The sequence below is a fragment of the Loxodonta africana genome, chromosome 7 (genome assembly GCF_030014295.1).
Source record: "Loxodonta africana isolate mLoxAfr1 chromosome 7, mLoxAfr1.hap2, whole genome shotgun sequence".
In the NCBI taxonomy this organism is placed as follows: domain Eukaryota; kingdom Metazoa; phylum Chordata; class Mammalia; order Proboscidea; family Elephantidae; genus Loxodonta; species Loxodonta africana.
Window position 1 is genome coordinate 80,900,434 of NC_087348.1, and position 16,790 is coordinate 80,917,223.

The window sequence follows — 16,790 nt, forward strand, 5'->3', positions numbered from 1 at the left end:
GTCCAAAGTCCATCACATGGGGAAAAGAAAGTCTTTTTAATAAAAGGTGCTGGCAAAACTGGATGTCCATACGCAAAAAAGCGAAACAAGATGCATATATCACACCATATACAAAAACTAATTCAAAATGGATCAAAGGCCTAAATATAAAACCAAAAACTCGACCGATCATTGAAGAAAAAATAGGATCGATGCTAGAGGCCCCAATACACAGCATTAACAGGACCCAAACCATAATTAACACCACACAAACTCCAGAAGATAAGCTAGATAACTAGGATCTTCTAAAAATTAAACACTTAATGCTCATCAAAAGACATCGCCAAAAGAGTAAAAAGAAAACCTACAGACTGGGAAAGAATTTTTGGCTGACAAATCCAACAAAGATCTAATCTCTAAAATCTGTAGGAAAATCCAACACCTCTACAACAAAAAGACAAATAATCTGATTAAAAATGAACAGACACTTCACCAAAGAAGACATGCAGTGGCTAACAGATACATGAGGAAATGCTCGTGATCACTAGCCATTAAGGTAACGCAAATCAAAACCACAATGAGACACCTTCTCACCCCAGCATCACTGGAACAAATCAAAAAAAAAAAAAACAGAAAATAACAAATGTTGGAGAGGCTGGAGGAAGATTGGAACACTTAAGCATTGCTGGTGGGAATGCAAAATGCTACAAACATTTTGGAAAACGACATCGTGTTTCCTAAGAAAGCTAGAAATACCATATGATCCAGCAATCCCACTCCTAGGAATATATCCTAGAAAGATAAGAGCCATCGCAGGAACAGACATATGCACACCCATGTTTATTGCTAGCATTGCTCACAACAGTGAAAAGATGAAAACCACCTAGGTGCCCACAAACAGATGAATGGATAAACACACTACGGTACACACATACAGCGAAGTCCTTTGTCACAATAAAGAACAATGATTAATCTGCGAAGCACCTCACAAATGGATGAATCTGGAAGCCATTATGCTGAGTGAAATAAGTCAATCACATAAGGACAAATATTGTATGAGACCACTACTATAAAAACTCGTGAAAAGGTCTACACACAAAAAGAAACAATGTTGGTTATGTGGGAGGGGAGGGGTTGGGAGGGAAAAACACTAACTAGACGATAGATAAGTGATAACTTTGGTGAAGGGTAAGACAGTACCCAATACTGGGGAAGCCAGCACAATTTGCACAAAGCAAGGTCATGGAAGCTCTGTGACACATCCAGGCTCCCTGAGGGATCAAATTACTGGGCTGAGGGCTGTGGGGACCATGGTCTTGGGGAGCATCTAGCCCAATTGACATAACATAGTTTATAAAGAAAATGTTATAAATTCTGCTTTGGTGAGTAGAGTCCGGGGTCTTAAATCTTGTGAGCAGCCATCTAAGATACTCCTCTGGTCTTAGGCCTTCAGGAGCAAGGGAGAATGAAGAACAATGATTAATGAATGAAGAAAACCAAAGACCTAAGAGAAAGATTAGTCTAAATGAAAGATGAACCACAGGCACTACAGCCTCCACCAGACAGAGTCTAGAAAAACTAGTTGGTGCCCGGCTACCACCACTGACTGCACTGACAGGGATCACAATAGAAGGTCCTGGACAGAGATGAAGAAAAATGTAGAACAAAACTCTAACTCACAAAAGAAGACCAGACTTACTGGCCTGACAGAGACTGGAGAAACCCTGAGAGTATGGACCTAGGACACCCTTTTAGCTCAGTAATGAGGTCACTTATGATGTTCACCCTTCAGCCAAAGATTGGACAGGCCATAAAAGAAGATGAGACTAAAGGGTCACACCAGCCCAGGGCAAGAACTAGATGGCAGGATGGGACAGGAAAGCTGTTGATTGGGAACCCAAGGTCGAGAACAGAGAGTGTTGACGTTTTGTGGGGTTAGTACCAATGTCACAAAACAATATGTGTACAAATTGTTTAATGAGAAGCTAGTTTGTTCTGTAAAGCTTCATCTGAAATGCAATAATTTAAAAAAGTAAAAATAAAAAAAAGAATTTAAAAGATACTCATTAAATTACCATTCACTATTATAATAATAAATAAGAGATTTACTCAAGATACAGCCTAATCCTGTTGATTGAGTCCTGCCTTATTAACACGACTGCCTCTGGCCCTTCCTCATTATCATCATAGAGGTTGGGATTCACAACATGTAGGATAATCACATCAGATCACCAAATGGAGGGCAACCACGCAATGCTTGGAATCATGACCTAGTCAAGTTGACACACATTTTGGGGGGACACACTTCAATCCATAACATCAAGTGATACATTTAGCAAAATTAAATTAAATGAAGACCTTTCCTCCAGGCTGCCACCAAGTGATAATGGCACGTGAGGCATGACCATGCTGTCTGGCCCCCACAGTGAAGCCGTGAGCCTGGTAACCAGTCTCTTGAAGATTCAAAATCTGAGTTTTGAAGATATATAAAGGTCATCATGATAAATGTTTTTACAAAAATTTGTCAGATATGATGGCTATGACAAAACCACTAGGACCACACAATTGGATGTTACAAGTGGAACAAAAAGTTACATCTTATAGGTAGGCAGTGGATGAATGTTCAGGTCCTTAACCATAGCATTCAAGGATTCATTGCCTGAAGAGTGGCATGCAACATTTTGGGAAGGAAAAATGAAGAACTGATCATTAAGACAGATGAATAGAAGCAAGTGAAACAATTAATACTTTATTTGACAATGATAACATTATTTCACAATAAATTATGTAGAAAATACAAAAAAAATTAAATGAAGGTAAAAAAAATTTGCTCAGTGTTATAGGTTGAATTGTGTCCTCCAGAAATGTGTGTTGACTTGGCTAGGGTACGATTCCCAGTATTGTGTGATTATCCACCATTTCATCATCTGATGTGGTTTTCCTAAGTGTTGTGAATCCTGCCTCTGTGGTGTTGATAAGGCAGGATTGGAAGCAGGTATTGATGAGGCAGGATTGATGAAACAGGACACCATCTATAAGATTAGATTATGTTTAAGTCAATCACTTTTGAGATATAAAAGAGAGAAGCGAGCACAGAAACGTAGGGATCTCGTATCACTAAGAAACAAGAGTCAGAAGAATAATGCATCCTTTGGACAGGACGTTCCTGAGCTGACAAGCTCCTTGACAGGCAAAGATTGATGACAAGGACCTTCCTCCAAAGCCAACAGAGAGAGAAAAGCCTTCCCCTGGAGCTGGAATCCAGAATGAGGACTTCTAGCCTCCTAGACTGTGACGGAATGAATTCCTCATTATTAAAGCCATCTATTTGTGGTATTTCTGTTATAGCAGCACTAGATAACCAAGACACTCAGTGGTTAAAAAAAAAAAAAGAACTAAAATACGAAAGGATGAAATGAAAGAATAAATTGATGGTATAAACATTATCTGCTGGAACCATCTCAGTCGGTTTTCATATGACAAGACTTATAACTCAGGGAAGGAAAGTCACCAAGTTCTGAAACACTGCATTGGGTTTCTATTCTTACCTCAGGATAACTTCATACTCACTCGCAGCTGATGTCAGATCTTCAAAGTTATACAATGAGGAGATGAAAATGTTCTGTTTTTCTTTATGGATTATTGATCTCTAACTCTAGTACTTAAATAGAATATATGATTTCTTTTTTCCAAGATGATGATCTAAAATAAACCCCATGTTAGTAAAAAAACCCATTGCTGTCGAGTCAATTCCAACTCATAGCAACTATAGGACAGAGCAGAACTGCCCCATACAGTTTCCAAGGAGCACCTGGTAGATTCAAACTGCTGACCTTTTGGTTAGCAGTCGTAGCTCTTAACCACTATGCCACCAGGGTTTGTAATTATAAAAAATATTTGTGTACTCAATCTTAGACAATCGATACAATTTTATAAATTGCAAACTAAACTCTTTGGCTAAAAATATCAACTTGAAAAAACAAAACATGGAATGGCATTGGAAGATAATTATATCATTATGTGCTTCCTCCCAAAGCTCTGAGCATTTTTTTCCAATGAAAGTCGAATTGCTTCAGTAAACCGCCTTCAAGCTAAAAAAAAAAAAAAAGGGATTATCATTCACGTTTTCCTTAATGCTCTGGTTAAGATTGGTATTTGTGGCCCTGATCAATGAAGCACAGAAACAACCTCTGAGATAGTCATTGGAAGTCTTTATTCATGGGCAGCACAATGAAAGACGCAGTATCATAAGCAATGGTGCAAATTAGCATTAAACAAATTGAATTTTTGGTAGAGGCAAGAAGATCTACATTGCTCTGAAGACCCATGACATTGTGAGTGATAACAGTGTTGCTAACTTTTGCTTGTGCCAGGAGAAATGGGATGGCCGGGAATGGCCTGTCTGACAATAAAAAAGCATGAATAGATGGTTCTGGGACCTAGCAGAAAGAGAAGATGCTTCTACGCTAAAGAATCTTCATGTGTGGTGATTTGACAACAACGAAATATATAAGCACTGCTTCGGTACCTGTTACTGTAAGCCTTCAGTGATAAATTGCTATATATCATATGGGCCCATGACTTAGTAACACACTTTTAGTCAAATAATTTATATAGCAAGTGACTCACACGCACAAAAAAAATTTGTCCTGGATACCGCACACCCTAGCGAAGGCCCTGCATACTTTTTTACATTCAGCCTCTGAATGCCCAGTGTCTAGCTTCAAGCTTCACTCACTTGTGTGATCTGTGTCAAAGCATCATTGCCCTAGACTGGAACATGGCCCTAGAATTCTGGGAATAATCTGTATGAAGTTTGAGTACTGATTTGTGTATGAAGCTGTGAACACGAGTATGTGTGCACACATGCTTATGTTTATGCATTAAGTAAGCCATGGACCTGCCAGTCCTGAGGATATTAAGTTCACTTAGACACAGTCTTAATAAAAATATATATGACATCATATGAAGAAAAAAGATAATAAATTAGGAAATAGTGACAAGAGATAAGATGAAGCCAGAGTTAATTATATTCTATTAGGATTAAATGTTCCAATATAATATCATTTTCCATAAACCTCTCTTACTCTCCCAGACACTTTCTTCTCCTTGGGAGAACTTTGTGTATTACACGATACTTTCCAGAACATAGAAACCAGTTGAACTCACATAATATTAGTGCATTTTTTTCTCACTTCATTATCTACCAGCACCTTGGGAACAGATACAAGAGGGAAAAAAAAAAAAAATCCTTACTGCCAAGTCAGTTCCCACTCATGGAAAAAGATACAGCTTGGTCTAACTTAAAGAAGTAAACGTCTCTGAAGTTCAACTCAGATGCAATATTTTTTCAAACCCTTTCAAAGTTGATCCAGTCAATCAGTTTATCAACCCACAACTTATAATATCTAATCAGAGCCTTGATATTATTGTGTTTCAAAAAAGCTTATAAAAAATTTTCAGATGCTTTGAGATGCTTCTGTTTTCCAGGTGCCAAGTTTGAATAAAATTCTTAACAGTTATATAAAGTGGTTTCATCACTTTACACTCCTACCAACAAAATATAAGCATTCCTGTTGCTACACATTCTCACCAGCATTTGCTGTTTCCAGTCTTTTGAATGTTAGCTACTCCAGTGAGGTGGAACTGGTATCTGATTGCAGTGTTAATTATCATTTCCCTGATGACTGGTAACATTGAGCATATTTTCTGTACTTATTTAAAAAAAAAAGAAGCCTGTTGCCGTCAAGTCAATTCCGACTCATAGCGACCCTGTAGGACGGAGCAGAACTGCCCCACAGGGTTTCCAAGGAGCTCTGATGGGTCCGAGCTGCTGACCTTTTGGTTACCAGGCACAGCTCTTAACCACTATGCCACCAGGATTTCCTCAGTACCTATTGGCCATCCTTAAATATTCTTTTGTGAAGTTTGTATTAGTCTTTTTCAACAACTGCAAAATTAACTACTTGAAATATATTTGCATTTAGTCCCAATGCCTCGGAGAACTTAAAGTTCAGAGTTAAAACTTCTGTGACAAAAATAAACATTAACACCAGTAAAATAATATATATGTGTAGTTGTTGTTAGGTGCCTTTGAATTGATTCCAACTCACAGGGACCTTATGTATAACAGCAAACATGTTGCCCAGTCCTGTGCCATCCTCACAATTGTTGCTATTTATAAGCCCACTGTTGGAGCCACTGTGTCAATCCATCTCATTGAGGGTCTTCCTTTTTTTCACTGATCCCCTACTCAACCAAGCATGATGTTGTCCAGGTCCTTTCTGATAACATGTCCTAAGTAAGTTAAAAAAAGAGCCTTGCCATCCTTACTTCTAAGAAGCATTCTGACTATACTTCCTGTAAGACAGATTTGTTCCTTCTTCTGGCAGTCCATGGTATATTCAATATTCTTTACTTACACCATAATTCAAATGCTAAACTCTTCTTCAGTCTTTCTTATTCATTGTCCAGCTTTCGCGTGTACACGAGGCAATTGAAAATACTATGGCTTGGGTCAGGTGTACCTTAGTCCTCAAAGTACACAGAGTTGCTATGAGTCAGAACCAACTTGTCAGCACCTAACAAGAGAGCTCACACTAGATTCTTTTTATTTGTTCATGAAATGTACCTTATTTTACCACTAGATATTAGTAATGTCCAAATAATAATCAAACTTTCATTGATCCAACTTATATTTATACCCAGTGCCGTCGAGTCGACTCCGACTCATAACAGAGCCCCTAACAGATACATTGTCTAGCTCATAGCAGATGTTCAAAAAAGCTTGGGTGCAAAAACCCAAACTTTGCCTGTAACTTGAGCATTACTGACATCTAGTGGTCAAAACAAATACATTTCTTGAACAAGTAAGAGACTAAAAAAAAAAAAAAAAAAAAGTACCTGTACATTTTCTATTCAAATACAACACCAAAAAAAAAAAAAAGCTCTTTCAAATAGTTCAATGTCCATTTTAATAAACTGTAAAAACCTTCTTCTATTCTAGTCAAATGCATTATCATATTTAATTCTGAGAAAAACCCATTTTACTCTAGTTGATTCTGACTCTTAGCGACTCTACAGACCCTACAGGACAGAGCAGACCTGCCCCACAAGGTTTCCAAGGAGCAGCTGGTGGATTCCAATCGGAATTCCATTTGGTTAGCAGTTAAGCTCTTAACCACTGCACCACCAGTGCTCCAGTTCTGAGATATGCCATGTGAAAGGTGAGTTGTTATTTTTTACCACCTTTGTGAATCTATGAGGAGGAACATGAGGTTCACAGAGGTAAAGAAATGTGTTCAACATATCCCAGCTTTGAATGGCAGAGAAGGGATTTAAATTTAAGCTGCTGGATTCCATAAAGATGACTAATAACAGCTAGTGTTTGTTTATCAACTTATCTCTGGTAAACAGTGTGCTGAGCATTGTCTAAGCATTATTTTCTCATATCATTACAACAATCCTAAAAATAGATACAATTTTTATCGTTTTAATTGTGAAAAAAAAACAAGGCTTAGAAAAGCAAATTAAATTGGCCAAGATCATAGAACATGTAAGTGGACAAAAAGGCATATTCTTAATTAGTATGTTTCTATAAATAATTTTTTTCTCTTTTACATAATGTATATTTATTTAATTATATTTATATAAATACATTATTATATAAATATATTTATTTTTAAGTTTATATTAATAAGTATCATATGTATAGCATAAGAGGTACCAAACCAAAACCCAATGCCATCGAGTCAATTCCGACTCATAGAAACCCTATAGGACAGAATAGAACTGCCCCATAGGGTTTCCAAGGCCCCCCTGGTGGATTCAAACTGCCGACCCTTTAGTTAGCAGCCATAGCTCTTAACCACTAAGCCACCAGGGTTTTCATAAGAGGTACAGTACTCATAGCAACCCTATAGTACTTTAATGAATTTATCTTATTTTATTCTTATTAACAGATACAGCTCAAGATTTCGAATTCTTAAATTAAAATTCTGGCTCAGCCATTTACCAAACGTACAAAATGTTCTAAGCTGACTTTGATGAAATTCTGGTTTGTTTCCTATAGTGACCTTTTCCTGAATTCACTGTCTATGTGCCAAAAATAACTGTTAACCTGGTACTATGGTGAAATTTAAAGTGTTGGTGCGAGGCCATTATGCCTCTGAAGGACTATACTCCTGGGACTTGATCAGGGAAAGTACTGCCTGAGAGGATGCACACAGGTCATCTGAAACCAGATGGTGTCTGTGACCAGAAAGCACAGAGCTCTCTCCTCTTGTGAATGAAGTCCCCAAGTCCAGAGAGACAGCTCACTGTGTAGATGCCTCTCCCAAGGGTCTAGAGCTCTGATATAACTCTTCGGCCCTGACTATTGAGAATCTGACCACACACAGGTCTGTGGCCTGCAGTTCCCTACAAACTATTTCTTGATGACGGGCAAAGGTAGGTGAGTCAGCTCCTGGCTATGCTGGAAGAGGCCCATGTGGCAGTAACTAAAGAGATTTGTTGAATTATGGTGCTCCAGTGACTCAGCCAGAGTCTCTATTAGATAGGACCCACCTTCAAGGGAAGTAGCAAGAGAGAAAGGAGCCCTGGTGGTGCAAAAGGTAAGCACTTGGCTACTAACCAAAAGTTGCCGATTCAAACCCACCCAGCAGCTCCACGGGAGAAAGATTTTGGCAATTTGTTCCCATAAAGATTACAACCTAGAAAATCATATGGGGAAGTTCTACTCTGTCACATGCAGTCATTGTGAGTCGACAGGCAACCCAACGGCACACAACAATGACTGAGGTGAGCAAGATAGAGAGACAGAAAGTGGATTGAGAATAGCCTGGATTCATAATGACACAGCAGACCCTAACACAAAAGCACGCAGCAGAGCACACACAGTGATAAATAAACTGGTATCAACAAACACAGGGACACACATACAGACACAGGCGCCTGAAGGAGGAACATCGCATGCAAACGTGAGGGAACTATCAATGCTAATGCTCCTCAGCTAACACAAAGGAAGCCTTTCCTTCTGTTTTCTCATCTCAGAAGGGAAACTTTTACCCTGAGTAATCAGCCACTTAGTGGGAGAAGGTTGCAGCATATCTGAAAATGAAGCACAAAAGAGGTTGGGAGATATGAGGAGCCTGTGTCAAGAAATAATTGCAGTCTGCTGCAAAGGATGGAAATCGGTTCCAGGGAGAAGCTCATCAGAGCTTCCCAAGGGAATTAAGAGTCTGAAAGCAGAGAGGGATTCAGGAAGTGGCAAAGAGAGCCTCTGAAAATTATGGTGACGATAAACTCTGATCATATACATGGAAGTGCTTATTAAACACAAAAAGAGATTATGCGCATAAAAGGTGAGGATGACTGCATAGTAATGGTATCGGCTGAAGCATACACAATAGTTTTTCTGATGTTAATCTTAAGACCTGGAGCATTCTGAATCCATAATATTCTTAGAATACCAAAGCATCTTTTTAGAAATTTTCCCTACAAAATGTTTAAAAAAAAATTATTATTATGACAATAGGGACCTGGTTTGGAGGCAAGAAACAAAATACTAGCATTACTTTGACTTTCATGACGTCAAATGCTTAGTGTGACTCAATCTCTGCTGTACCCTTTATGTACAGCACTACCTGACACGTAATAAGCACCTTATTAATATTTGTTAAATGAGCTAAACAATTGTTGCTGTTAGGTGCCGTCAAGTCAGTTCCGACTCATAGCGACCCTATGTGCCACAGAAAGATACACTACCTGTTCCTGTACCGTGCACACAATTGTTGTTATGCTTGAGCCCACTGTTGCAGCCACCCTGTCAATCCATCTCGTTGAGGTTCTTCCTCTTTTCCTTCTGACCCTGTACTTTACCAAGCATGATGTCCTTCTCCAGGGACTGATCTCTCCTGACAACATGTCCAAAGTATGTAAGACCCAGTCTCGCCATCCTTGCTTCTAAGGAGCATTCTGGTTGTACTTCTTCCAGACAGATTTGTTTGTTCTTTTGGCAGTCCATGGTATATTCCTCACTAACACAATTCAAAGGCATCAGTTCCTCTTCAGTCTTCCTTATTCATTGTCCAGCTTTTGCATGCATATGATGCAATTGAAAATACCATGGCTTGGGTCAGGTGTAACTTAGTCTTCAAGGTGACATCTTTGCTTTTCAACACTTTAAAAAGGTCCTTTGTAGCAGATTTACCCAATGCAATGCATGTTTTGATTTTTTAACTGCTGCTTCCATGGGTCTTCATTGTGGACCCAAGTAAAATTAAATCCTTGACAATTTCAATCAATTAATAAATGAAAATTTCTATAATGAAACAGATCAGAGCAGAGGTTGGTGGTTGTGGTAAGTAAACCTAAGTCATTAAGAGCAGTTGCAGGACTATGTCACAATCTATAAAATTCCAGGATGTTGAGACATGGAGCCTAATTTATTTTGCAAGAATGATACAGCAAATCCAAACAGGTACAATAAGTTTCACTCCCTGCCCACCCTACATGCTACCCTAGGAATCAATGGAGTACTTTTTCAAATGACATACAACCTTCAATACCTCTCCCTTAATCCCCCACATATCTCCTTGCCCTCACCTCTTAAGGTATAAGTCGATGCTTCTCAATCAAGTTTTATTAATGGGACTGTATTGATCCCTCAGGCATTTTCAAAATTTTCAATGACCATTGGTAAAGAGGAATGAGTTTGAGAAATCAGTTAAAAGAAAAGATTGTAGATGCTTTAACTAATGCAACAATTGTGAAAGGAAAGAATTGGATTAGGCAGCTATTTCTGAGAACTAAACATACTAAACGATCTTAAAACTCACCTGCTCCAATTTGTGTGACTGGCACTATCACCATGGTCCAAGATAACAACATCCTTAACCTAGGCTTCTGTGATAACCTTCTAACTCATTTGCCTACAAAGGCTCTAAAAAACCGAAAACCAAACCCAGTTCTGTCGAGTCGATTCCGACTCATAGAGACCCTGTAGGACAGAGTAGAATTGCCCCAGGCTCTAGCTGCTTTTACTATGTTCTTGATTGCACAATCAGATGCAATCTTTGATATTTAAATTGAGTCATGCTAAACCACTGCTACAAATCCTACAACTTCCTTTCATTGCTTCTAGGATGAAGATAAAATTCCTCAAAGTTAACCACAAGAGTCTACATGATCTTTCCTTACCTCTCTCTCATCTCACCTACCCTGTGCTTTCCAAGCCCTAGTCACGCTGATTTTTCACTTCCTCATATGTGCCATCACTCAGCCTGTACACATCCTGTTCCTGTTAACTAGAATACTTTTCTCTCCTCTGCTTCCACTTATTAATGGATTCTCATTCTTCACCTATCAATTTCTTTAGCACTTCCCCATTAACTCTGATTTGGTTACATAAGCTCTTACTGTATATTATGTCTTCTTTGTAGCCCAGTTGTTACTTACCATTTATGTGAGTGATTATTTGGTTAATGTAGGTCCCCCTACCTGGACTATATGATCCACGAGAACAGATCCTGGGTTTGATTTTTATCACCCAGTAGCTTGAACACTGTCAGATGGCACCTAGTGGCTATCTAGTATAATGTACTCGTTGTTTGAATGAAGAATAGACAAAAATTAATGAGTGTTCGGACCTGAAGAGTGAAGGATATGGAGGAAAATATTGAGGATGTCTCCAAGGTTTATTTTCTGGGACAATGTATATAACACCATTAACTAGGATTGCGGAAAGTGGAGAACAATGGCTTCAGGGTAGAGATGATGAACTTGGTACAGAGCTTATTAAATGAGGTATGCCTTGATTATATCTGATAAAGATATTCTGTAAGTAGCTGGAAATAGAGAGTCCAGGGTAAAAGTATGCTAGAAAAATACTTCCAAAACCAACCAAAAAAAAAGTAGCACTTGAACTCATGAAAATGGATGGAATGACTCTTATGAAGGTAGGGCAATTTGGTAATAATAGGTCAGGTTAACAGTATTGCTCATTTGAAGTATATTAGTGAAAAGAAGAATAGGTAGAAAAATAGATAAAACTAGATACAAATTTCAAAATAGAACCAAAAGGGCTTAATAATTGATCATAAAAGAAGGAATGTTAGAATCAATAAAAAAAAAATTTCCAACTTTTTAAATATTTGTAGCTAGAAAGAAGTTACATATAAATAGTAGAGATATAAAATACACCACATGAAAAATAGTGAGAATTTAAATGCAGTAAATCGCAGGTAAGATGAAAAGGGATGACCCGGGGAAATATTTCTCTTTCTCCTCATCATCAGTAATAATAATAATAATAATGATACATTTATTTAGAGACATGCAAGGCAGAGAAGGCACATCACATGTCAATAACTTCTAATTCTCAGGACAGCTCCACATGATCAGTATTATTAACCCAGTTTTACATATTAAAAAAAAAAACTACTTAAAAGCAGCAGCTATTGAGTCAGACAGACATAGTTTCAAATTTCTGGGGGAAGTTGCTTAACTGGCCTGAGCCAAATTTGACTTCTCTGAAGGCGGGGACAATAAAAACAATTTGCTTTCAAGTCGATTCTAACTCACAGCAACCCCATGTGTGCAGAGTACAACTGCACTCTCTATAGGGTTTTCAAGATGGAAGTTTTTGGAAGCAGATTGCCAGGACTTTGTTCCAAGGCACTTCTGGGTAGGTTTGAATCTCCAACCTTTAGGTTAGTAATCAAGGGCTTAATTGTTTGTTCCACTCAGGGACTAAATGGGGACAATGTTGTTGTTGTGCACCGTTGAGTCAATTTCAACTCACAGTGACCTTATGGGACAGAGTAGAACTGCCCCATGGGGTTTCCTAGGCTGTAATATTTATGGGAGCAAATTACCAAACCTGTTGCCATCAGGTCAATTCCAAATCATAGAGACCCTATAGGACAGAGTAGAACTGCCCCATAGAGTTGCCAAGGTGGATACAAACTGCTAACTTTTTGGTTATCAGCCTTAGCTCTTAACCACCACACCCAATAGTACTACCAATTTTAGACTTGTTATTAACTTTAATAAAATAATACTTGCAACACACTGAGCAAATGCCTGGAACATAATTTTAGGTGGGCTCTTTCCCCTACTACAACTTGAATTATTATTCTTTTTATTAGAAAGTGAAATTAAAAGAACCTGGCAGATTTGAAAGGTAGGTCAACGGAAGAGGTTAATAAAAAGGTAAATCTACTTGCAGGTCCTTCGTGGATGAAAAGGTGTTGACACTGACTTTTATATGATTGGAACCCATTGGAGAGAAAGATTTGACTGATGCAACTTAGGGAGTGAATATGTCATAAAGTATCTTCCATTTCTATAGTAGGATTATGACATTTTTAAAGCAATTCCACAATATGCTATTTGAAAAAATCGGAAACACCATGAGCAAGTGCTAATCCAAATGGCATATGCCAGTATACCTCCTCAACAGCTCTTGGAGCCCCTGTTAGAGTCAAAGCAAGAGATTTTTTGTTTTTTAATTGGTGCCACCACATCAGATCTCATTGCACTCAGAGTACCATCAAGGCAAGACAACACATAGGTGTGCTCTAGATATGGCACTTCCCAGATCCCACAAGCCCAGTCACCATAGGTATTTTACCCATACCCAGAGTCTATCACAGAACACACCAGTAATGACAAAGTTTCTAACTGTGGCCTATTCTCATTAACATTAATACACACCGAAGCACTGCACATGGCACAGGACCAGTTACAACTCAGACTCAACCCCAAGGCATACAAGAGAGATTCAATTGTTTCAGTTCAACAAGTTTACTGCAAAATTAAAAATATTCTCTCCCATCACTGTATCAGTGAAACTAACCACAGCATGAATAAATACAAACTCTACAACGTTTCCATGTTGCAGCATGTTCTGAACTCTGTACTGCTCTAACTTTAAAAAAGACAGAGACATTAACACCGACACTGCCATAATGGGATTGTCCATACTTATAATGCACCATGAAAAAGGCAGAAAAGAAGTTCAGAAATCATAGATCACAATAGGTTCTGTAAAATAGCTGGGAGCATCCAAGTTACCCTATTCTGGAAAGGGAATGTGATATAGTTAGTGAGTGATGGTACATTGTAGTTGTAAGCGGGAGTTGAAATTATGTAAAGGCCCCTAATATGTGTGAGTTTACCAGTTCCATTCCTTAGCTCAGATCCAAACACCAACTTTCTGATCTCCCACCTTCATTAGATTTCCTTCCACATAGCATCTTCCTAATTTCTCAGGACTGCTTTTCACAAATGTGTTTTGCTCCTCAACCATCAGACTGGCTGTGTCACCTCCACCTCAATCCTAGTTCAGTGACATAGTGATGTTTTATACATACACACATACACACATCTCATCTTGTTCCTCTTTACATTCTCATTAACAGATATCCTGAGACACATCTCCAACATACTTTTTGGGAAACAGGAGCATCCTATAACCAAAATGTGTGTTCTGCAGTGAGTAAAGAAAAGTAGTTCAAGGAGAAGCCTAGGGAAGGAACTATCTTTAGGAAAATAAACTCCAGCTCTATTTCCAAAAGGTGGCTCTTTGGACTAGTTTAGGTTAATTCAACAAATTTTTGCTAATTTAATGTCATGTGCAGGTTTGCCCTTAAGGATTGAAGGGAAGAGGAACAGGGGAAGTGCAGGACTGCTGCTATTTAGAAATTTTCTGCACAGTTCTGTTATATAGGTGAGGGAAAGACTTCAAAGTCCAAGTGTCTCTTTAACTGTGCCTCATATTCCCTCCCCAGGTCTCTTCTGTTGTATTATGGAATTAAAGAATGGATTTTATGTTTCTCCAAGAAATAGGCAATGTGTTATGAAAGAGGTTGGGGTCTCTCCCTGGAAGCCAGAAGACTACTGCAAGAAATGTGGCAATAACCAATTCCCCTCAATATGCTTCATCACAACAATACACAGTTCCACCCCTCTTCCTTCCTTCTGATGGGAATTCCAGGACTTGAAGATGCACATATCTGGATTGGCTTCCCCTTCTTCGCAGTGTATCTGACAGCCCTCCTGGGGAACATCACTATCCTGTTTGTGATCCAGACTGAAAGCAGCCTCCACCAGCCCATGTTTTACTTCCTGGCCATGCTGGCTGGCACTGATCTGGGTCTATCCACAGCCACCATCCCCAAGATGCTGGGCATTTTCTGGTTCAATCTCAGGGAGATTGTATTTGGTGCCTGCATCACACAGATGTACACCATCCATGTATGCACTGGCCTGGAGTCTGTGGTGCTGACAGTCATGGCCGTAGACCGCTATGTTGCCATCTGCGACCCCCTAAGATATAGCATGATCCTCACCAACAAGGCGATAGCGATTCTGGGCGTAGTTATCATTGTCAGGACTTTGGTCTTTGTGACTCCATTCATATTCCTCATCCTAAGGTTGCCTTTCTGTGGTGTCCGGATTATCCCCCATACCTATTGTGAACACATGGGCTTGGCAAAGTTAGCTTGTGCCAGTATTAAGGTCAATGTTATCTATGGTTTGATTGCTTTCTCAGTGGGATACATTGATCTTTCTGTGATTGGATTTTCCTATGTCCAAATCCTCCAAGCAGTCTTCCAACTCCCATCCTGGGATGCTCGGCTTAAGGCACTCAGTACCTGTGACTCCCATGTCTGTGTCATATTGGCCTTCTACCTGCCAGCTCTCTTCTCCTTCATGACACATCGCTTTGGACACAACATCCCTCATTACATCCACATCCTTCTGGCCAATTTGTATGTGGTTGTTCCCCCTGCCCTAAACCCTGTTATCTATGGGGTCAGGACAAAACAGATAAGAGAGCGTGTATTAAGGATGCTTAACCCTAAAAGTCAATGATGTTTATGTAAGAGATCTCCCACAATAATTCAGTAAGACAATAATGAGATCGAACAGAAGTAAGTACTGAAAACTGTTTTACTAGACACTGTCATCATGTCCACATAAGCCAATCACATCACATTTCCCCCAAAGAGAAAGGGAAAAAAGTGACCCAGAACAATAAACTCAGACATATCTTATTAAATCTATAAAATAAAATGAATTGTCATTGCTTCAAGGACAAAAGAACAAGTTAATTATTAGGGTAAGAAAGTTAGATTGACATTTTAACTTTCAAGAGTACAAGGCAACTGTGGGATAGCATTTTCAGAAAACTCAAGGGAATTTGTGTGAGCCAATGATTTCGTATCCAACTGCTTGTTATCAAAACTTAAAGTTAGAGAAAAGCAGTTTTAAATATTCATGAATGGAGGGAACATTATTTGTTTATTTTTTTTCCTGTTGAATGTCCTAGAAGATGAACTTCATTCAACCAGAAGATGATTTAGGAAATTTTGGTAAAAGGGCTGGTACAAAAAAGAAAAAAAAATTGCCATCAAGTCGATTCCAACTCAGAGTGACCTCATAGGATGTAGTAGAACTGCCCTATAGGGTTTCCAAGGAGTGGCTGGTGAATTTCCAAGGAGCACCTGAGCGCTTACCACTATACCACCAGGGCTCCAAAATGACTGATAGTGAACATTAACTACATTTAATTGTGGATTTATAACAAAAACAAGGGTGGAATCATCGACGGAAGGATGGTATATAAATGTTACATGTTTTGATGAAATAGAAATTATACAACTAAAAATGGAAGGGGAGAGAGAGAGAAAAGGATATAAGAATATGATCATGACTGTTGCTGAAATAGTTTGTGAGGACCGAAGGATACCATTTTCATCTATCAAACAAAAGAGTAAATAGTTTGGTTAAGAAAAAAAAAAAAA

General features: G+C 38.8%; 1 protein-coding gene across 1 annotated transcript; it reads left to right on the forward strand.

The window, feature by feature from the left end:
• Nucleotides 1-14,818: 14,818 nt before the first annotated feature.
• Nucleotides 14,819-16,790, forward strand: LOC100662542 (olfactory receptor 52E5). The gene has a single exon (XM_064289236.1). The coding sequence runs from the start codon at nucleotides 14,917-14,919 to the stop codon at nucleotides 15,856-15,858; it is 942 nt and encodes a 313-aa protein (XP_064145306.1). The 5' UTR covers nucleotides 14,819-14,916; the 3' UTR covers nucleotides 15,859-16,790.